This window comes from Mustelus asterias, chromosome 20 (assembly GCF_964213995.1).
Source record: "Mustelus asterias chromosome 20, sMusAst1.hap1.1, whole genome shotgun sequence".
In the NCBI taxonomy this organism is placed as follows: Eukaryota; Metazoa; Chordata; class Chondrichthyes; order Carcharhiniformes; family Triakidae; genus Mustelus; species Mustelus asterias.
The window spans coordinates 27,408,353-27,430,777 of NC_135820.1; the positions used below are offsets into that span (position 1 = coordinate 27,408,353).

General features: G+C 43.1%; 2 protein-coding genes across 4 annotated transcripts in view; both read left to right on the plus strand.

Annotated features, from left to right (window-relative positions):
* Positions 1–22,425, plus strand: part of LOC144508453 (acyl-coenzyme A diphosphatase NUDT19-like) — a 424,531-nt gene that overhangs the window by 320,809 nt on the left and 81,297 nt on the right. The gene's annotated exons all lie outside the window — the stretch shown is intronic.
* LOC144508446 (tubulin beta chain-like) lies at positions 3,584–21,329 on the plus strand. 2 transcript variants are annotated; one of them, XM_078236366.1, is made up of 4 exons: positions 3,584–3,871; positions 7,244–7,352; positions 11,115–11,225; positions 19,334–21,329. In XM_078236366.1, exons 1-4 carry the CDS (start codon positions 3,815–3,817, stop codon positions 20,395–20,397), a joined length of 1,341 nt encoding a protein of 446 aa, XP_078092492.1. In that variant the 5' UTR covers positions 3,584–3,814; the 3' UTR covers positions 20,398–21,329. The 2 variants fall into 2 exon arrangements, with proteins under 2 accessions (XP_078092492.1, XP_078092493.1); XM_078236367.1 differs by lacking the exon at positions 11,115–11,225 and having other exon boundaries at positions 3,834–3,871; positions 7,244–7,359; positions 19,334–21,323.

A 22,425-nucleotide genomic window follows, 5' to 3' on the forward strand; every position in this document is an offset into this window, starting at 1 on the left:
CTCCCAATCTAACCAACCTTCAATAAAGTTTCATGAAGCTGCATAATTGCTCTGGTTTTCAATTCTATCCTTTAAGAAACTAATTCCTGTTCTTGTTTTATGGATTTATTAACCTGTGTCACTACTTTTATTATTTTTGTATCGGCATCCTCAGTGTCTCTGCTCCTCACATCCAGTTGGATACATTTTTTCCAAGGAGTATATGGTCTCCTTATTCCTCCTCCCTAAAGGTACTCGCTCACACTTATCAATCTCCAGAACAGATTTAGCGTAACGTCCCTGTTTTTCAATTACATCCCTCTAGAAATGAAGCTTGGTTTTCTTTCTGACCTTGCTAACCTTTAGTGATTGGTGTGATTGTTCTCCGAGATCCGTTATTTCCGCTATCCCACCTCGACTTGCACCCTCCAAGTAATAAGCTCCCTATTCTTCCTATCAAAACATATTACCTCACATTTAGCTGTATTGAACTTCGTTTGCCAACTGCATATCCATTCTGCAAGTTTATTGATGAACAAAGAACAAAGAACAATACAGCACAGGAACAGGCCCTTCGGCCCTCCAAGCCCACGCCGCTCCCTGGTCCCAACTAGACCATTCTTTTGTATCCCTCCATTCCCACTCCGTTCATGTGGCTATCTAGATAAGTCTTAAATGTTCCCAGTGTGTCTGCCTCCACCACCTTGCCCGGCAGTGCATTCCAGGCCCCCACCACCCTCTGTGTAAAATACGTCCTTCTGATATCCGTGTTAAACATCCCCCCCCCTCACCTTGAACCTATGACCCCTCGTGGACGTCACCATTGACCTGGGAAAAAGCTTCCCACCGTTCACCCTATCTATGCCTTTCATAATTTTATACACCTCTATTAGGTCACCCCTCATCCTCCGTCTTTCCAGTGAGAACAACCACAGTTTACCCAATCTCTCCTCATAACTAAGCCCTTCCATACCAGGCAACATCCTGGTAAACCTCCTCTGCACTCTCTCTAAAGCCTCCACGTCCTTCTGGTAGTGTGGCGACCAGAACTGGGCGCAGTATTCCAAATGCGGCCGAACCAACGTTCTATACAACTGCAACATCAGACCCCAACTTTTATACTCTATGCCCTGTCCTATAAAGGCAAGCATGCCATATGTCTTATTCACTACCTTCTCCACCTGTGACGTCACCTTCAAGGATCTGTGGACTTGCACACCCAGGTCCCTCTGCGTATCTACACCCCTTTATGGTTCTGCCATTTATCGTATAGCTCCCCCCTACGTTAGTTCTACCAAAATGCATCACTTCGCATTTATCTGGATTGAACTCCATCTGCCATTTCTTTGCCCAAATTTCCAGCCTATCTATATCCTTCTGTAGCCTCTGACAATGTTCCTCACTATCTGCAAGTCCAGCCATTTGTGTGTCGTCCGCAAACTTACTGATCACCCCAGTTACACCTTCTTCCAGATCATTTATATAAATCACAAACAGCAGAGGTCCCAATACAGAGCCCTGCGGAACACCACTAGTCACAGGCATCCAGCCGGAAAAAGACGCCTCCACTATCACCCTCTGTCTTCTGTGACCAAGCCAGTTCTCCACCCATCTAGCCACCTCCCCCTTTATCCCATGAGATCCAACCTTTTGCACCAACCTACCATGAGGGACTTTGTCAAACGCTTTACTAAAGTCCATATGGACGACATCCACGGCGCTTCCCTCGTCAACCATTCTAGTCACTTCTTCAAAAAACTCCACCAGGTTAGTGAGGCATGACCTCCCTCTCACAAAACCATGCTGACTATCGTTAATGAGTTTATTCCTTTCTAAATGCGCATACATCCTATCTCGAAGAATCCTCTCCAACAACTTCCCAACCACGGACGTCAAGCTCACCAACCTATAATTTCCCGGGTTATCCTTCCTGCCCTTCTTAAATAATGGGACCACATGAGCTATCCTCCAATCCTCTGGGACCTCACCTGTGTCCAGTGACGAGACAAATATTTGCGTCAGAGGCCCAGCGATTTCATCTCTTGTCTCCCTGAGCAACCTGGGATAGATTCCATCAGGCCCTGGGGATTTGTCAGTTTTTATATTCCCTAAAAAACCTAACACTTCCTCCCTTGTAATGGAGATTTTCTCTAACGGGTCAACACTCCTCTCCGAGACACTCCCAGTCAACACATCCCTCTCCTTTGTGAATACCAATGCAAAGTATTCATTTAGGATCTCCCCTACTTCTTTGGGCTCTAAGCATAATTCCTCACTTTTGTCCCTGAGAGGTCCGATTTTTTCCCTGACAACCGTTTTGTTCCTAACGTATGAATAAAATGCCTTGGGATTCTCCTTAATCCTGTCTGCCAAGGACATTTCGTGACCCCTTTTTGCCCTTCTAATTCCTCGTTTGAGTTCTTTCCTACTTTCTTTGTATTCCTCCAGAGCTCCCTCCGTTTTTAGCTGCCTGGACCTAACGTACGCCACTCTTTTCTTTTTGACCAATCCCTCAATTTCCCTGGTTATCCACGGTTCTCGAATCCTACCCTTCTTTTTTACAGGCACATGCCTATCCTGCAGCCCTAACAACTGTTCCTTAAAAGACTCCCACATGCCAGATGTGGATTTACCCTCAAACAGCCTCTCCCAATCAAGAGCTGCCAATTTCTGCCTAATCCCACGAAAGTTAGCCTTCCCCCAATCCAACACCTTACCCTTGGGACACCACTCATCCTTTTCCATCACTATCCTAAAGCTAACAGAATGCTTTCCTGTATTTCATTGCAGCCCTCTTCTGTATGAACTACACTTCCAAATGTGATGTCATTTACAAACGTAAGGTCCTTTGCACTTTTCATCCTGCATCTGTGTCGGGCCTTAGTGAGACGACACCTGGAGTGCTATGGGAAGAGATTAAGTAGGCTAGGTCTATATTCACCAGAATTTAGAATGAGGTGATTCCATTGAAACGTAAAATTCCCAAGGTGTTTGATATGATAGGAGGAGGATGTATTCCCTGGCTGGTGAGTCTAGATGTGGAGATGCCGGCGTTGGACTGGGGTAAACACAGTAAGAAGTTTAACAACAGGCTGTTGGACTTTAACCTGGTGTTGTTAAACTTCTTACTGGTGAGTCTAGGGCAGTCTCAAGGTAAGGTATCAGCCTTTTAGGACTGAGATTAAATAAAAACAGAAAATGCTGGAAAAACTCAGCAAGTCTGACAGCATTTGTAGAGAAGGAAACAGAGTTAACATTTCGAGTCAAATATGACTTTTCTGGAGGGACTGAAATGAACTTGCAAAGGAGAAATTTCTTCATTCAAAGGGTTGTGAATCTTTGGAACTCTCTATCCCAGAAGGCTGTGAATGCTCAGTTTCTTGAGGATATTCAAGGCACAGGCGGTAGATTATTGAGTACAGTAAGATAACTGAGGGGTATGGGGAGAGTGTGGGACGATCAGCCAAGGGCGGATAACCTACTCCAATTCCAATTTCTTAAATTACGTTTAGTTCACTATATTGTTCTGTGAGGCGACTACATCTCCCAGAATTCACGGAGTTGGGCACTTTATAAAAGTGCTTGCCGAAGGAGGCGCTTCGCTAATGTGAGCCGGTTACTGCGGAGAAGCGTCTCGGATAGGTCGTGAGCTTCAGCCCGACGGCGAGTCCTCCGCAACATTTACTCCTTCTGTAAAAAAAAGCAAGTGTGCAACTGTCCTCAAATATACCGATCCCTGCAGCATATGCAAAGGGATCAGCATCTGCATCCTTCTGTAAATTGATCTTGGAATATCTTGCCCTCCCCCCGCCCCCCCAAAAAAGCAGGAGCAACAATGAGGGAAATTCTGCACATCCAAGCTGGACAATGCGGGAACCAAATTGGAGCCAAGGTAAGACTCTCCTTATGAACTATATTTCAGTCGTTTTGGTTTATATAAATGTACAGTGCAAATCGTTTCTGTCTATTGTAAGATCCTCGAGTCTATGTATTAAAAATGCTATTTAACTACATCCCTCTGAGAATTCAATGAAACCACACCCTTTCTCACTGCTTTAAACCGCAAGTACTTAATTCCATCTGACAGACAGACAACTTACAGTAAGGCTACATCATATGGTGCATTTTCCAGATGTTGCAACTGATTTGATTTCCTTTTTTTAAAAAATGGATTCGTTTGGTTCAATTCCTAGATATTGTTATCCCCAAATAACTGAGTGTGAAAGCAGCTGGACATGCGCGCAGCGTGATGACAGTTTTGCACGCCGCCCTCTCTATTCCTTTGTCTGGATGCCAGTATTCGATGGAAAAGGGATCGGGGTCTAACTTCGATCTAAATCGACCTCGGTTGAAATTGAATAAACACTGAGACAGATCTCGATTTTTTAAAAATCAGGATTTGGTAGTCCCTGGGTGCAGATCATGCCAAATTCCTAATCATCTGAAGCTTTGTGCCCTCAAATTAAGAAGGAGGTTCCATGAGGAAGGCTTGGAGCAGACGCCAGCTGTGGACTCAAAGAACGTCTATTTATCAATATGCTATGCAGAATTGTCCCCGCATTCATAAAATTGTCCCTTTTTTGCATGATTGTGGAATGAAGTAATGGATCCTGTTTAGACAGCCGGGTGACCCCACTACCCTACAGAGAGTGGCTTAGGGCTTTGTGGGGTGCATTATCGCTGCTGTTCCCGGTTTGAATCATGTTAAGACTGCATATGTATTACAGATCCAAGGAATCTCTCAGCAATCTCGTGTGGCTCGTCCCCTTCCAGTCAGTCTATGAGTGATGAAATCCGAGGGTTGCAAGGGGAAGCCTTTGCTCTTCCCCCAGGAATGATCCTGGAAGCTCACCCATGCGGGGAATTGCAGAATCGGTGCAGGTTGTCACACTGAATGAAAATGTGGTTGGTTCTGTCGAATTTGTTTTGTCTGAGGTGATTGCTTGAGTTGATGAGAAATTCACACTCATGGTCGTCCCTCTGGTGCAGGGTTATAATGCGAACCCCTGCTTGTGACCCATTCATAATGTGCCCTATTGGGTTGATGTGCAGTAAAAAGGGTGTGGTTTACACACTCCGCCTATGCCATAGAGTTCACAAACCCCTCGGTCTCGACTTTAATGACCTACGCCCTCATCCGAGCTGATTGGAATTGTTCCAGACTGCATCCAGTACATTTATGCATTTCATTGTGTATCATTCAGTATCCTGAACTTTCGCAGAATCTCAGAATTGTTACAACACAGAAGGAGGCCTTGAGGCCCATCATGCCTGCATTCACTCAGAATGAGCAATTGATTTAGTGCCATTTTCCTGCCTTCTCTCCATAACTCTGCACATTTTTCCTTTTCAGATAACAGTCTAATTCCCTTTTGAATGCCTCCACCACATTCTCAGACAATGCATTCCAGACCTCAATCACTCACTGCATGAAAACATTTCAATTACTTTAAATCTGTATTTTCTCATTCTCAATCATTTCACAGGTGGGAATAATTCCTCCCTATCTACTCTGGCCAGACCGCTCATGATTTTAAATACCTCTTATCAAATATCTTCTCAACCTTCTGCTAGGAAAACGGCCTCAACTTCCGCAATCTATCTACATAACTAAAGTTCCTCATTCCTAGAACCATTCTCGTGAATCTTTTCTGCACTTTCTCCAAAGCCTTCATATCTTTCCTAAAGTGTGGTGGCCAGAACTGGACACAATACTCCAGCTGAGGCCAAACTGGTGTCTTATACAAGTTCAACATAACCTCCTTGCTCTTGTGCTTTCTGCACCTATTAATAAAGCCTAGGGTAACGAATGCTTTATTAACCACACTCTCAACCTATTCTGTCACCTTCAATAACTTATGCACATATACAGCCAGGTCCCATTGCTCCTGTATCCCCTTTAAAGTTGTAATTTTATATTTTCTCTTCATGTTCTTCCTTCTAAAATGAATCACTTTATTTATCTCTGCATTGAACTACATCTGCCACTTGTCCAACCATTCCACCAACTTTCTGTGTCCTTTTGAAGCTCTACTCCATCCTTCTGAACAGTTCACAATGCTTCCATGTTTTATATTATCCACAAATTTTGAAATTGTGCCGTGTACACCAAGGTCTAGGTCATTACATCAGGAAGAGTAAAGGTCCCAACACTGACCCCTGGTGAACTCCACTACAAACCTTCCTCCAGGCTGAAAAACATTCATTAAACACTATTGTTTTCTGTCACTCAGACAATTTACTGTCCATGTTGCTACTGTCCCTTTTATTCCCTGAGCTATAACTTTGCTCACAAGTCTGTTGTCAGCACTGTATCAAATGCCTTTTGGACGTTCATGTACACCACATCCACAGCATTGCCCTCATTAAGCCTCTCTGTTCCCTCTTCAAAAGCAAGTGAGTTAAACACAATTTTCACTGAACAAATGTGTACTGGCTTTCTTTAATTAACCTGCATTTGTCCAAGCGACTATTAAGTTTGTCCTGCATTATTGTTTCTAGAAGTTTCCCCACCACCAAAGGTAAAGCAACTAGCCTGTAGTTGCTGGGCTTATCTTCACACCTTCTTTTGAACAAGGGTGTAACATTTCCAATTCTCCTGTCCTCTGACACTACCCCGATTCTGAGGAAGACTGGAAAATTATGGCCAATGCCTCCACAATTTCCAATCTCACTTCCCTCTGTAGCCTTGGCTGCATCTCATCCAGTCCTGATGCCTTAAAATTTTAAATATAGACAGCCTATCTAATATCTCCTTATCAATTTTACATTTTTCTGGTGTATTAATTACCTTGTAGCATCTTCTTCCTTGGTAAAGACACATACAGAATATTAATTTAATCCCTCTGCCTCAATGCATAAACCCCTTTTTTGGTTCCTAATTGGCTCCTTTTACCAACTTTTTACTATCTATTTGCCTTTTGTCATAAGGATCTGTTAAAAGACTGTGGATTCGACCAATATGAATCTCAATTTTGTACTATTTTGAAGAAGGGGAGTTTCCCTGGTGCCCTGGCCAATATTTATCTGAGCATCAACTTCCCAAAAAACAGATTATTTCATCATGATCACATTGCTGTTTTTGGGAGCTTTCTGTGTGAAAATTGGCTGCTATATTTCCTACATTGCAACAGTGACTGCACTTCAAAAGTACTTCAATGGCTGTAAAGTGCTTTGACATGTCCAGTGATTGTGAAATCTATACAAATGCAAGTCTTTTCTTCCAATTTATGAATGAACCTCTGTTTATAATCCGTGTTTATAGTTTTGGGAGGTGATCAGTGATGAACATGGAATTGACCCTTCTGGAAGTGCCCGTGGTGATAGTGGCATACAGCTAGACAGGATCAACGTCTACTACAATGAAGCAGCTGGTAAGAAGTTTCTATAGGCAGAGGGATCTGATCCTGCCTATATATCTGGATGGGTGACTGTCTATTGCTCAAGTTAGGAATCTTGGGTTAAGTATCTGATAGCAGGGGTATCCAGTCTTTAAGAGAGTGTCAGTTCCTTATGCAGAAACATTAACTCAGCTAGCTACAAATGATTAAAAAGCTTTGGGGTCAGTTGCTGTTCCCCTTTGAAATTACTCCTGTAAAGCATCATAAAATTTGTTCCTTACTTAAGTTGTTGCTCTTAATTGCTTGATGCGACAGGTGTGGTCTGCTCCACTGCTGTCTTTGTCTTCCACAAGGTTTGTACACTTGGAAGCTTCAGTCTTCGTCCTTTATTCTTCCTGAGCCTGATAGCCTAGTGAAAACTGCTTTCAGATTGGTATAAAATGGCTGCTGTTTCCAGTCAAAATGGTCAAAATCCACCATTCAGGAAGAGCCTTTTCTAATTCTCCAAACGTGGGAACTTCTCAAAGAGCTGAGGCCAAAAATTGACATTTCAAGCAAGAACCTGAGTAGGAAGGAACTATTAGGCGAGGTAAGAACTATCAGGCAGCACCATGGATACTTTGGTTGGGGTTTTCCGCCTCTGTGCTCACCCGTTCCTGTCAACAGCCATGGATGAAAGATTGTGAGCTGGTGTGCACATTAGAAGATCACTACCTTGTGTAGAAAGGAAAATCAGAATTTAAAAGTAGATGGTAAAAGAGATGGAGAGGAAAAAAGCCTGAGCGAGTACTGGGGGAAATTTTACAGAAGCAAAACAAAATGGTAAATTAACAAAGATGAGGAAATTGATAGGTTAAGAAGGCAAGAGAAAAAAATCAATTTTGACAATTATACTACTTCCAGAAGTATTCTAAATAAAATAAAGGGACTCAAAGAATGACATTAGTATAGTCTAAGATGGATTATAAAAACAGGAAGTGCTCGGCATACTCAGTAGGTCTGGCAGCATCTGTGGAGAGACAAACAGAGTTAACGTTTGAGGTGAAAACATAGAAGATAGGAGCAGGAAGAGGTAATTTGGCCCTTCAAGCCTGCCCTGCCATTCATCACGATCATGGCTGATCGTCCAATTCAATAGCCTAACCCTGCTTTCTCCCCATACCTTTCATTCCATTCGGCCCAAGTGCTATATCTAGCGGCCTCTTGAATACATTCAATGTTTTGGCATCAACTACTTACTGTGGTAATGAATTCCACAGGCTCACACTCTTTGGGTGAAGAAGTGTCGTCTCATCTCCATCCTAAATGGTCTATGCTCTTTTGTCAGAGTTTCTGAAATAAGCAACAAATGAGCAGATGATACTTGATTTAGTTACAATAACAAACCTACAAAGAGTCATATGAGAGCATCTTGGGGGAATAGTAATCTTAACATGAAGGGGAGAAAGGAGGATCATAAACTGGAATTTTGGCTTCAAACCAGTCAACTTTGAAGGGTTGAGGAAGGAAATGGCTGGAACAGGGTAGGAGAAATTTTTGTTGGTAATAACTGGATCTATTAAATAAGGCCATTAATGAATTTTAAAACAAGTATATCACTCCTAACAGGTTAAAAATTTCTGGGTTGATGATGCTGACCTGCAATTGTTATTAAGTCCAGCATTATGATCATCGCAAAGCATGAGCATATGAACAAAGCATCGTAGCTGTGAGGGCCAGCACGGTGGATAGGATATTAGGATGTAGATAGGCTGGAAAATTGGGCGGGGATCCTGGATTCAGGATTCAATCCTGGACCGGGGTGCGGCGCGGGCTTGGAGGGCCGAAGGGCCTGTTCCTGTGCTGTATTGTTCTTTGTATGATGAAAGAGTGAAGAATGGTGCTGAAATTAAAGACTGGGAGGTATAAAAACAAAAGGAAATCAGAAAATAAGAGTCACCTGTCCTTCGATTTGTTTTTGACTAAATGGAATGGATTGTGGTCTGTGTATATAACATTGGCTGGAAACATGTCTTTTAATAATAACTCTTCCCTGATGAAGTTTCCATTTTGCCACAGGATATTGTAGCCACTAATAGCCCATCTGTTTCCTGGCCATATAAACTGCTTAAAAATGCTCACATGCTGAGATCGGACAACACGCTTGGTAGTGTATTAGTGGGATAAACATATTTTGGTACAATGAAGTGAGGATGGTTGACTCCAGATGGAATAGAATTTACATTTTCAAATATACCAACTGTTTGTTTAAACTGTTTAAACCAATGTTAAAATTACCAGTGGGGACAATAGTGATGTCTCCAGAGATGCCTCGACCCAGCAAGCAGGCTTTCTCTGATATCCAGAAGGTAGATATCCCAGAAAAGCAATATAAATGGCATCTGCAGCAGTAGGGGAAAATAGTTCCCTGCTTGTTTCAGTGAACAGTGTGACTTCCTAATCACTGATTTGTGCAACCATCACGAGAGGGATGGCAGCTAGAAAAGTAAGTTGCATACCACAGCTTTCAAAGCACCTGGCCATGCACTATTCTTATCTGGTACAACTGTACTTTTACATTTCACAATGTAAATAACAGCCCATTCCACGGCAATAGTAGCCATACTGTTGCAGAATCTCCTCTACCTAAAGCAGTTCTGTAATATGAACTAAACATTAAATGATTTAATGTTACAAGTGGAGATGAATTTTGGTGTGAAGCTTTACCACTTCCCATCAGTGTACATTAATACATCACCACTCTAAGAATCAAAGACATTTATATCACAGAGGAGACCAATTGGTCCATTGTGTCTGCTGGCTCTTTGCTGCACCAATCCAAAATGAATACAATTGTCCTCTCCCTATAGTCCTCTAAATTCCTCTGCTTCAACTATTTCTACAGTCTTTCCGTAGCAAAGTCAGTGGTCTCTACAGGATTTAACTTTATGTGAAACTGCTGGGAAAATTTAATGTAGTTGATGGGGGCCTCACGTCCTGGTTAGAGAGCCAACGAGAGCCCTGCATCACCTCTTTGTGGGAAGGCCCACTGTATTAAGTATTAATCAGGCACTTAACTGAGCAGCGCCAGGCATCCCCCTTGATCAAAGACCTGGGGTTGGAAGTCCCACCTACTGTGAGCTGCCAGGCAATCAAAGCCTGGCAGCACTTTGTTGCCCAGCAGCACCTGTAGGGCAACAAGGGACCAAGGCCACTGGTGAGTGATAGCAGGATAGGGATCACAGGGTGGGGATTGTTAGGTTGCTGGGAGTGGGGGAGGGGTGGGTGGGGTGCAGATTAGCAGCAAAGGCTCTCACCAGTACCACTCCTCCCCATCTTGATGCCGGGTCCCTAGATCAGACACCGTGGCCGTAATTTTACCGCCCTGCCCACCATGGGAATTGGAGGAGGTGAGGGGAGGACAATGGGAACGTCCGTTGACCTCGGGCGGGATTTTATGGTTTCGGGACGAGCGAAGCTGTAAAATCCCACCCTGTGTCTTTGAATGAAGGACCCTCCCTGGAAGCCTGTAAGCAACCCTGTCGGGGTTTGATTTTTCAGATTCTCACACGACAAGCCCCCTGTCCGGTGCTGGGTGAATACCAGCATTAATTCTCCATTTAAGGGCCTCATGACAGGAAGGCGGTCCACAAGCCTTTCACCCATGGACTTAATCAGGGCAGATTTGGGAAGGTGGCAGCATCCCAACTTTCCACCCTCCCAGAACAATTCATTGTCTCGTGCCACCAAACCGTCATGGGGGGAAGCATTAAATTTCACTCATTAATATATTGTCTTGTATTGTCTCTTTTCCAGGTGACAAGTATGTTCCCCGTGCGATTCTGGTTGATTTGGAACCTGGTACTATGGACTCTGTCAGATCTGGACCATTTGGACAGATATTTAGACCAGATAACTTTGTGTTTGGTAGGGATACAATACTAATACTCTTTTAATTGCATAAAGAAATGCTTCATGAAAGTTTAGTGGGTTCTGTAGAGATGAAGCAGCTCAGTGTAAGTAGACCAGAGATGGGCCTTTTTATTTGTAAAATACCATTCCCCTCACAGATGGTTAACATCCAGCTCAATGTTTTAATTGAATACTCCTCTGTTACCCACCATTAGATGAATGAGTATTACAAGGTGACTGACCCTTTAGCTTACCTCGTCATGGAAAAGGACATTTTGTAACAGGAGTCAGACAACCCAGAAAATCATATGATGATTCAACAGAGTCAACATAGTTTTATAAAAGGGAAATCATGTTTGCGAAATCTATTAATTTCTTTTAGAATTAAATAATAGGGTAAATAATGGGGAGCCAGTGCATATGGTATATTTGGATTTTCAGAAGGCATTTGATAAGGTGCCATGAGAAAGGTTGCTGAAGCAAATAAAGGCTCATGGAGTTTGGTAATATATTAACGTTGACAGAGAACTGGTTAAGGGGCAGATAACTAGAGGAAAATAGGTCATTTTTTTTGGTTGCAGGCTGTTCTAAGGATCAGCCGCAAGAATTGGTGCTGGGTCTCAGCTATTTATAATCTATATGAATTAATAAGAACATAAGAACTAGGAGCAGGAATAGGCCATTTGGTCCCTCGAGCCTGCTCCACCATTCAATATGATCACGGCTGATTTTCTCGTGGACTCAGCTCCACTTAGCCACCCACTCACCATAACCCTCAATTCCTTTACTGTTCAAAAATCGACCTTTGCCTTAAAAACATTCAGCAAGGTCGCCTCAACTGCTTCACTGATCCTTTGGGTGAAGAAGTTCTTCCTCAACTCAGTCCTAAATCTGCTCCCCCTTATCTTGAGGCTATGCCCCTAGTTCCGGTTTCACTCGCCAGTGGAAACAAACTCCCTGCTTCTATCTTTTTATTCCCTTCATAATTTTCTATGTTTCTATAAGATCTTCCCTCATTCTTCTAAATTCCAATGAGTATAGTCCCAGTCTACTCAGTCTCTCCTCATAAGCCAACCCTCTCAACTCTGGAATCAACGTAGTGAATCTCCTCTGATTCAGTGCCAGTATATCCTTTCTAAAGTAAGGAGACCAAAACTGTACACAGTACTCCAGGCGTGGCCTCACCAGCACCTTATGCAGCTGCAACATAACCTCCCTGTTTATAAACTCCATTCCTCTAGCAATGAAGGACAACATTCCATTTGCCTTCTTAATTAGCTGCTGCACCTGCAAATAAACTTTTTGTGATTCATGCTCAAGGACACCCAGGTCCCTCTGCACAGCAGCACGCTGCAATTTTTTACCATTTAAATAAGTCCATTTTGCTGCGACTCCTACCAAAATGGATGACCTCACATTTACCAACATTGTACTCCATCTGCCAGATTCTTGCCCACTTACTTAAACTATCTATATCCCTTTGCAGACATTCACCTCTGCACACTTTGCTCTACCACTCATCTGAGTGTCATCTGCGAACTTTGACACACTACATTTGGTCCCCAACTCCAAATCATCATTGTAAATTGTAAACAATTGCAGTCCCAACACTGATCCCTGAGTCACACCACTAGTCACCACTCATCGCCAACCAGAAAAACACCCATTTACTCCCATTCTTTGCTTTCTGTTAGTTAACCAATCCTCTATCCACGCTAACACGTTACCCGTAACGGCGTGCACCTTTATTTTGTGCAGCAGCCTTTTGTGTGGCACCTTGTTGAATGCCTCCTGGAAGTCCAGATACACCACATCCACCATTGTCCACTGCGCTCATAATGTCCTCAAAGAATTCCATTAAATTAGTTAAACATGACCTGCCTTTCATGAACTCATGCTGTGTCTTCCAAATGGAACAGTTTCTATCCCGATGACTTGCTATTTCTTCCTCGATGATAGATTTAAGCATTTTCCCCACTTCAGAAGTTAAGCTAACTGACTGATAACCGCCTTTTGTCTCCCCCCTTTTTTTAAAGAGTGGCACCACTTGCTACAGTGGCATCACATTTGCTTAGTTGAAAGGTCCAATGTAATGTATCCAGGCATGTTGATAATTAAAACAAATTGGGAAAGTGATCTGTGAGGAGAATACAAAGAGTCTACGGAAGTATATATATATATAGTTAGTGCACAATAATGGTTAGCAATGCTGCCTCACAGCGCCAGGGACCCAGGTTCAATTCTGGCCTTGGCTGGCTGACCGTGTGGAGTTTACACATTCTCTCGGTGTCTGCCTGGGTTACCTCGGGGTGCTTCGGTTTCCTCCCACAGTCCAAAGATGTGCTGGTTAGTTGGATTGGCCATGCTAAATTGCCCCTTAATGTCAGGGGGATTAGCAGGGTAAATACGTGGAGCTACGGAGATGGGGCCCAGGTGGGATTGTTGTCAGTGCAGGCTCAATGAGCTGAATGGCCTTCTGCACTGTAGGGATTCTAGGATTCTATTCTATGAATTTCTACCCTTTTCCAGTTTTTCTCCGTTCTCTCTTCAGGTCCTCTCCAAGCTAACCCTGTCTATGAGATCCACCTCTTGCTCCCTGAACCCTATTCCTACAACGCCACAAAACATCCCTTCTTGGGTCCCATATAGCCAGACTATTTATTGCAAAGGCTCCTCTTCCCACTCCTGCAGCATTACCTCTATTCTTGGCACCCTCCTATTTCTCATCTACATGCTGCCCTCAGCAACATCATCTGAAAGCATTAGTTTTCACATGAATGTTGACTACACCCAGCTCTACCTATCTTAAACCCTCCACTGTTCCTAAATTATCAGGCAACCTGTGTTGGTAAGTGAAAATTTCTTCCAATTCAATATTGGGAAGAAAAGGGCATTTTGTCTTCACTTCTAACTTTCTCTCTTGCATCTACCTGAGGCAGAACCTGACTTCGTAATATTATTGTCATATTTGACCTCAAGATTAGTTTTGATCACATATCTGTGCCATAATAAAGACTGCCTATTTCCACCTCTGTAGAGTCATAGAGGTCTACAACACAGAAAAAGGCCCTGCGACCCATCAAGTCTGCATTGGTAAAAGACAAACCACCAAACTATTCTAATCTTATTTTTTCAGCACTTGGTCCATTGCCTTTTATGTCTTGGCACTGTGAATACACAGCTAAATACTTTTAAATGTTATGAGGGTCTCTGCCTCCACCACCCTTTCAGGCAGTGAGTTCCAGGTTCCCACCACTAACTCATAGAAAGTCATAGAAACCCTACAGTGCAGAAACAGGCCATTCGGCCCATCGAGTCTGCACCGACCACAATCCCACCCAGGCTCTACTCCCATATCCCTACACATTTACCCGCTAATCCCTCTAACCTACACATCTCAGGACACTAAGGGGCAATTTTAGCATGGCCAATCAACCTAACCCGCACATCTTTGGACTGTGGGAGGAAACCGGAGCACCCGGAGGAAACCCACGCAGACACGAGGAGAATGTGCAAACTCCACACAGACAGTGACCCAAGCCGGGAATCGAACCCAGGTCCCTGGAACTGGGTGAAAAAGTTTTTCCTCACATCCCTTCTAAATCTCCTGCCCTTACCTTGAATCTTAAGCCACCTGGCCATTGATCCCTGCACCAAGGCAAAAAGTTTCTTCCTGTCTACTCTTTCTATGCCCATCCTAATTTTATACATCTCAATCATGTCCCTTCTCAGTCTCCTCTGCTCCAAGGCAAACAACCCCAGTTTACTCAGAGGGCGGTGGGTGAGTGGAATCAGCTGCCGTCAATGGTGGTGGAGGCAAACTTGATAGGGTCTTTTAAGAGACTTCTGGATGAGTACATGGGACTTAATAGGATTGAGGGTTATAGATAAGCCTATATATAGAGGCCTAGGTAGGTAGGGACATGACCGGCGCAACTTGTGAGCCGAAGGGTCTGTTTGTGCTGTAGTTTTTCTATGTTCTTATCAATCTTTCTTCAGAACTAAAACTTTCCAACCCAGGCAACATCCTCTGCATCCTTTTTACTGCTATCACATCCCTCCTATAATGTGGATTCCAGAACTGTGCACAATACTAGCTGTGGCCTAACCAACGTTTTATATAGTTCCAGCATAACCTTTCTGCTCTTAACCTCTATGCCTCCACGAATAAAGGCAAGTACACCATATGCCTTTTTTCATCACTTTATACACCTATCCTACTACCTTAAGGGACTGGTAGTACATGCATGCCAAGGTCCCTGTGATCCTTGGTGCTTCTCAGAGTCCTGTCATGTATTTCCTTCTCTTGTTTGTCCTGCCCAAGTGCATCACCTCACACTTATCCAGATTGAATTCCATTTACCACTAATCAGCCAATTTACCAGTTTGTTTATATTCTCCTGTAATCTAAGGCTATCCTCCTCACTATTTTGTATCATCCGTGAAGTTACTGATCAATCCTCCTACATTCAAATCTAAATCATTTATATGAACCACATACAGCGAGGGACCCAACACGGACCCCTGCGGGACTCCACTGGACATTTCTAGTCCAAAAAACATTCCTGGACCATCACCCTCTGCTTATTGACACTCAGCCAATTCTGGATCCAATTTGCCAAAGTTCCTTGGATCCCATGGACTCTTATCTTCCCTATCAGTCTCTCATGTGGGACCTTGTCAAAAACCTTGCTGAAATCCAAGAAGACTATTTTAAATGCATTGCCTTCACCTGATCACCTCTGAAAAATTCAGTCAAGTTGGTCAGACAAGACCTCGCCTCTCCAAATGCAGATTAATTTTGTTTCTTAGAATTGCTTCAAATTGTTTCCCTGTCACTGCGGTTAGACTGACTGGCCTGTTGTTTCCTAGTTTATCCCCGCCTCCCTTCTTGAATAATTGTACCACATTGGCTCTCCTCCGGTCCTCCAGCACCTCTCCTGTGGCCAAAGAGGAATTGAAAATTATTGCCAGTGCCCCTGCTATTTCCTACCTTGCCTCACTCAACAGCCTAGGATACATTTCATCTGGTCCTGGAGATTTAACTACTTTTAAGCCTGCCAGACCACTCAGAACCTCCTCTCTGGCTATGTCAATTTCTTTACTTGTGTCATAGACCTTCTCCTTAATTTCTATACTCACACCATCCTTTTCGATTGTGAACACCGATACGAAGCATTCATTTAGCATCCTACCTATTGTTCCAGTTCCACAAACAAATTATCACTGTGGTCCTTAATGGGCCCTACTCTTTTCCTAGTTATCCTCTTGCCCGTAAAATGCTTGTAAAACTGTAATAAGTCTTTGGAGGCAGTAGTCCCTTCATTTACAATTCCAACAGCAGTACAAAGAGTGCTATCAGTCAGCAGTCTACCTTCGGAAGTCCCAGGCGAACTAACACTCCCGGTTAAAAACAAGGAAAAGACTCCCTAATTGGCCCATCAAGTGACTCCCCTCTATTTATCAAACAGTTTACAAATTCAAAAATACATTATGCTGTCAAAATACAAGTCAGAATACAGTACCTTCTCACAATAATAAATTATAGACATAACACCCGGTACAACAGTATTATCAATAAACATGCCATTTTTAATACAATAGCACAAACAACATAGCTCAGTAACAAACATTATGAGTTATCCACAACAGACCTTCCAAGGTTGCAAACAACTCAATGACTATAAACCAGCAAGCTATAATATAAACACAATACCAACAGCTAACATGCCGTCCTTTAACCAATAACAAACAATTCCCTAACAATAAGAAAGGGGTTCATTATAAGTTATCACAACTTTCCAGGGCTTTGCCCTCTGTATTTTCCTCTTCCAAGACTTACTCTGTCCGGCGGTTACTTTATCCGAGGGGTACACCATCCGGGCTACAGGCAATCCACGATGATAAATTATAAAACAACAACTAATATTAACACAATAATATACCCTCCTTGCTACAGTAACAAACAACTCTATTACGCTGAAAATGAACATTATAAATCATCTGTAACCCTCCAGGGCTCGCCTCCCAGATTTTTCCCCGGGCCGGGGGTGGGGGGGGGGGGGGTGGCGGCGGGGACAGCTCTCCGGAGGTACTCTGTCCGGGGGTTACATCTTACGGATTTTCGGGTGGGGGGGGGGGGAGAGGAGAAGGGAGCTACTCTGTCCGGACCCTCCCTTCCAGAATTTTGCCTGGGGTAGGGGCCCTCCGGGCTACTCTGTCTGAACGCAACCTTCTGGATTTTCCCCCAGAGGATGGGGACCCTCTGGGGTTACTGTCTGGGGCTTCGCCTTCTGGATTTTTCTCACTCCGGGGTTACTCTGTCCGAAGGGGGGTGGGGGGAGACACCCTCCGGACCACAAATAATGCAAAAAATTAGAAAGTAATAAACCAACAAACTAATACAATACTGAGACCTAATAATAGAATAACAGAATAACAGACAATCCCTTTACAACAGTAGAGTCCATTATAATTAACAATAGAGTCCATTGTAAGTTATCTTACAACATTCCAGGGTTTTTGCTTTCAAGGTTACTCCTTCTGGAATCGCAAATAGTTCATCCAAATACTTCCAGGGTTCCACCCCACCATGCCAGATCTTCTGGGGTTACACCTTCCTGGGTTATGTCTTCCAAGTTGCACCTTCCTGGGTTACACCTTCTAGGACACACGAGTCTCAACTGGAACATCACTTCTCACACAAGTCCCAGCCAGGACAAAAGTTCTTGCACAAGTCCCAAACAAGACAGATGGAAACACTCTTTGATGCTCAGACAGGAATCAAAGGAAGGCCCAGGAGGAGGAATTTACTGAGGACTAGGAGTGACTTTGACTCTGCTTCATGGAGATTGCTGGCCTGGAAACTGCTGCCAGATATCAAAAGCAACAAACAACTCCAACGAATACCAGCACTGGGAACAGAAACCCTCACTCCTTCCAGAGATGTTCTTAAGCACACTCGTTTTGTAATTATTCTCATTTACATTCATCCTATGGTACAATGTGTAAAGGTCCTATTGGGTGCAGTGCTAAGCCATACAGAACGCAAGGTCCTTGGTTTGATATCTGGTCTTATGTTGAGTCAGCTGACAAGACAGCGGTTGGGGTTCTTTAATTAACTTCGGTGCTTTTGGGGTAGGCAGGAAAAAGTCATCTAGGATTTCTGTTTGATATCTAGTGAGATCTGCTGGAAAAGGTGCACCTAGGGGATGTTTTGTGAGGATTGATTGGGCTCTGCTGTGATACACCACCCGCTTGAGTAACTTGCCAATTTTTTCTAGTATTTTTTGCTGGAAGAATGGTCACGTGAGTGAATACTACGAGGGAATCTGGTATCCATGGAACCATACCTTGGCTAGGGTCAGTGCTTTCAAGAGAGGAGAGAAGAAAACAAAGAATATAAATCCTCATTAATTGGTATTGTGAGTTTGCCAATCATGGACTTTTGAGCTGCTTCAGCTCTTTATAATGGTACAATTCAGAGATCCAATTTTTTATAGCCTTTAATGTTGCATTTGCAAAGAGTCAATGGGACATAATATACAAATTATCTTTTGTCTAAAGGACATCTGCAAGGGAGTGGTTGCCTTTGAACTGAAACATCATTCAACAATTGAAATTAGTATTCTGCCTTATGAAATTCGATTTCTTTTCCATGCCCATTTTCCTAAATTTTCAAATGTGCATTGCAAAAATATTTATCCATTGGGATGTTGAATATAACATGCACAGATTTCATTGTATATGTTGGATCTTCATTTTCCCTTTAAATCAGACCTGTGATTTATATTGTTTGCACCAACCTTAAATCACTTGCCCTAAAGCCTTAGATGTGAGCTGTACAGATTGGGGAGGTCCTGGGTTCCATCCCCAAAAGATGTTGCATTAGGTGATCTCACTGAGGTAGTTTAAAATCATACAAGATTTCCACCAGTTGAGAACTATCCATTGGTTTTGCTGGGAACAATGAGAGAAAAAGAATTAGGTTTTCAAACAGAATTAACAGAACACTATTAATGAGTAATAAAAATGATTGCATAAATGAGTTGTGGAACAGAAAAGATTTTGAATAGCATCATGAATCCCTGTGCCTTTCAATGTCATGAATCTTTTTCTTCCAGGTCAAAGTGGTGCAGGAAACAATTGGGCCAAGGGTCACTACACAGAGGGAGCTGAACTGGTTGATGCAGTGCTTGATGCCGTGAGAAAGGAGTCTGAGAGCTGTGACTGTTTACAGGGATTCCAACTCACTCACTCTCTGGGTGGTGGTACTGGTTCTGGGATGGGCACCCTCCTCATCAGCAAGATCCGGGAAGAATACCCTGACCGTATCATGAATACATTCAGCGTCATGCCCTCACCTAAAGTTTCAGACACTGTGGTGGAGCCGTATAACGCAACCCTGTCCGTCCATCAGCTGGTGGAGAACACAGATGAGACATACTGCATTGACAATGAAGCCCTTTATGATATCTGCTTCCGCACAATGAAGCTTACCACTCCCACCTATGGAGACCTGAATCACTTGGTCTCTGCTACCATGAGCGGAGTCACCACCTGCCTCCGTTTTCCAGGACAACTCAATGCTGACCTTCGCAAGCTAGCAGTAAACATGGTGCCCTTCCCTCGGCTCCACTTCTTCATGCCAGGCTTTGCCCCACTTACCAGCCGTGGCAGCCAAAATTACAGAGCACTCACAGTGCCAGAGCTTACTCAGCAAATGTTTGATGCTAAAAACATGATGGCAGCTTGTGACCCACGACATGGACGCTACTTGACCGTTGCTGCTATATTCCGAGGTCGGATGTCCATGAAAGAAGTAGATGAGCAGATGCTGAATGTCCAGAACAAGAACAGCAGCTACTTTGTGGAGTGGATTCCCAACAATGTTAAGACCGCTGTCTGTGACATTCCACCCCGTGGCCTCAAAATGTCCTCAACTTTCATTGGCAACAGTACTGCTATCCAGGAGTTGTTCAAGCGAATCTCTGATCAGTTCACTGCCATGTTCCGCAGGAAGGCCTTCTTGCACTGGTACACTGGTGAGGGGATGGATGAGATGGAGTTCACTGAGGCTGAGAGCAACATGAATGACCTGGTATCAGAGTACCAGCAGTACCAGGATGCCACTGCAGATGAGCAGGAAGAGTTCGAAGAGGAAGAGGGAGATAATGATGAAGCATAGACGTGAGGGGATCTTCAAGAAGCTGCAACAGTAGGTTGCAAAGTCGCGTTTATGAGCTGAACTATTGAATTCTGCCTAATTTGCCAGCCTTTTAATTAAGAAGATGCTGTGATGCTAACAGCACTATGAAAATCGAATTCTTGTTGAAAGTTTGTGCGTGTGTGTGATTTAACAGCATCTGTAGTTTTAAAGCAGCAGTGCCCCCAGTTTGCTAAATTATGAAACCAGGCTTTATGAACAGGCCTGACAAGCAAATACATTGTGAAACAGGCTGAAACAATTTTGGAGTAACTTGTTTCAGTTTATGTAATTTTTTTTTCCAGTATTGGATATGTAATGCTTTTAAATAAAGAAAGGATACCCTGTATGTTCTAGTGCTGACATACAACCTTTCAAGCTCCTTCAGTGATTATCTTTCAGGCAGTAAAACAATCCCTTAAAATGGGAAGGAAGTTGGCAAACTGGAACAGCTGGAAAAAGAGGTCAGGGTGAGATTTTCCCTTTATTCATAATGAAGAAGCATTATGATCTCTTTTTGCGCACATACGTTATAATGCAGTTCATTTTTTGTTCAGTTGAGATAAGAATACTTAAAACTGGATTTAAAATTAATAATATGGGGCACTTCAGCTTTAGATGTAGTCGGAATTGTTTTATAAATGAACCACTGTATTTACTGACTGTAACCTTCCCTAGAAGTGTAGTATAAAGTACTGTTCAGTATTGAGATGGTATTATGTTGATTGAGGTGCAGAGATCCACCCATGAAAGGTGAATTCCACTTCCATGAACTGCCAAAGAGCCCTCAACAGGTTCACACAGCTCTTTCCTGATCAGTGGTCATTCTCTGTATTGCATGCCAACTTAAGTTTGTCTTTCTGCAATGTTCGTAATGTAGAAATCAAACCGTTCGAATAAATCAATACAAATGCTTTCTTCTTCTGTTTTTTATTTCCTTCTATAACTGATTACAGGTGTATACAATACCTACACTTGACAGCCAATTCTGAATGGAGGCAGAATAGGGAGTGGGAAGAGTTTGGATCACAGTTTAAATGGTGATTCCTTGCTACTGATAAGATACTGGATTTATGCAATACATTATTATGTATCCAGAAACAAAATCAAAGTAGTTTTCACATATGATAAATTACTCTGAAGTATGATTATGTAGATAAATGCAGCAGCCATTTTTTTCACAGTAAAATCCCTTCATTAACAATGCTTTGTAAATCTGGTTTATCTGCTTTTGGTTAGTCAATAAAATCTTGCATAGGAGCCCATTATGTCCATGCTGGCTGTTTGAAAGCTGTCTAATTTAGTCCTGTGCCCCAACCCCACCTCCCCTGCCACTCCCCCCCCCCCCCCCCCACCCCCCCACCACCCCCACCCCCGCCCCCCACCTATAATCATGTTATTTGGCAGTAGTCCTCTTCAAGTACATAACAAATTGCTTTTTGAAAGTTGCTACAAAATCTGATTCCATCATTTTTGTAGGTGTTTTTCAGAGATCTATGTATTGTGCTGGCTTTCATGTTAGAGATTTCTCTTTATTAACTGCAGCTCAGCAAATACAAATAACTCATGGAGATATTAATACTGGTTGAAGACCTACTTTATAGCCCAGGCCTGATCCACACATGTGGGAGAAATGATTTAGTGCAGCCCAAATCATCAAAGTTTCAGTGGGGGAACATGTGGCAAATAGTGACAATTCTGTAAACTTTAGGATAGTAATGGAAAAAGATGAGTGTTGTCCTATGTGTAAGGTGCTGAATTGGGGGAAGGCCAACTACAGCTGGACTAGGCAGGATTTGGTGGCTGTTGATTGGGAGAGGCTGTTCGAGGGTAAATCCACATCTGGCATGTGGGAGTCTTTTAAGGAGCAGTTGATAGGACTGCAGGACAGGCATGTGCCTGTAAAGAGGATGGATAGGAAAGGTAGGATTCGAGAGTTGTGGATAACCAGTGAAATTGTGGGTCGAATCAAAAAGAAAAAAGAGGCATACATGAGGTCCAGGCAGCTAA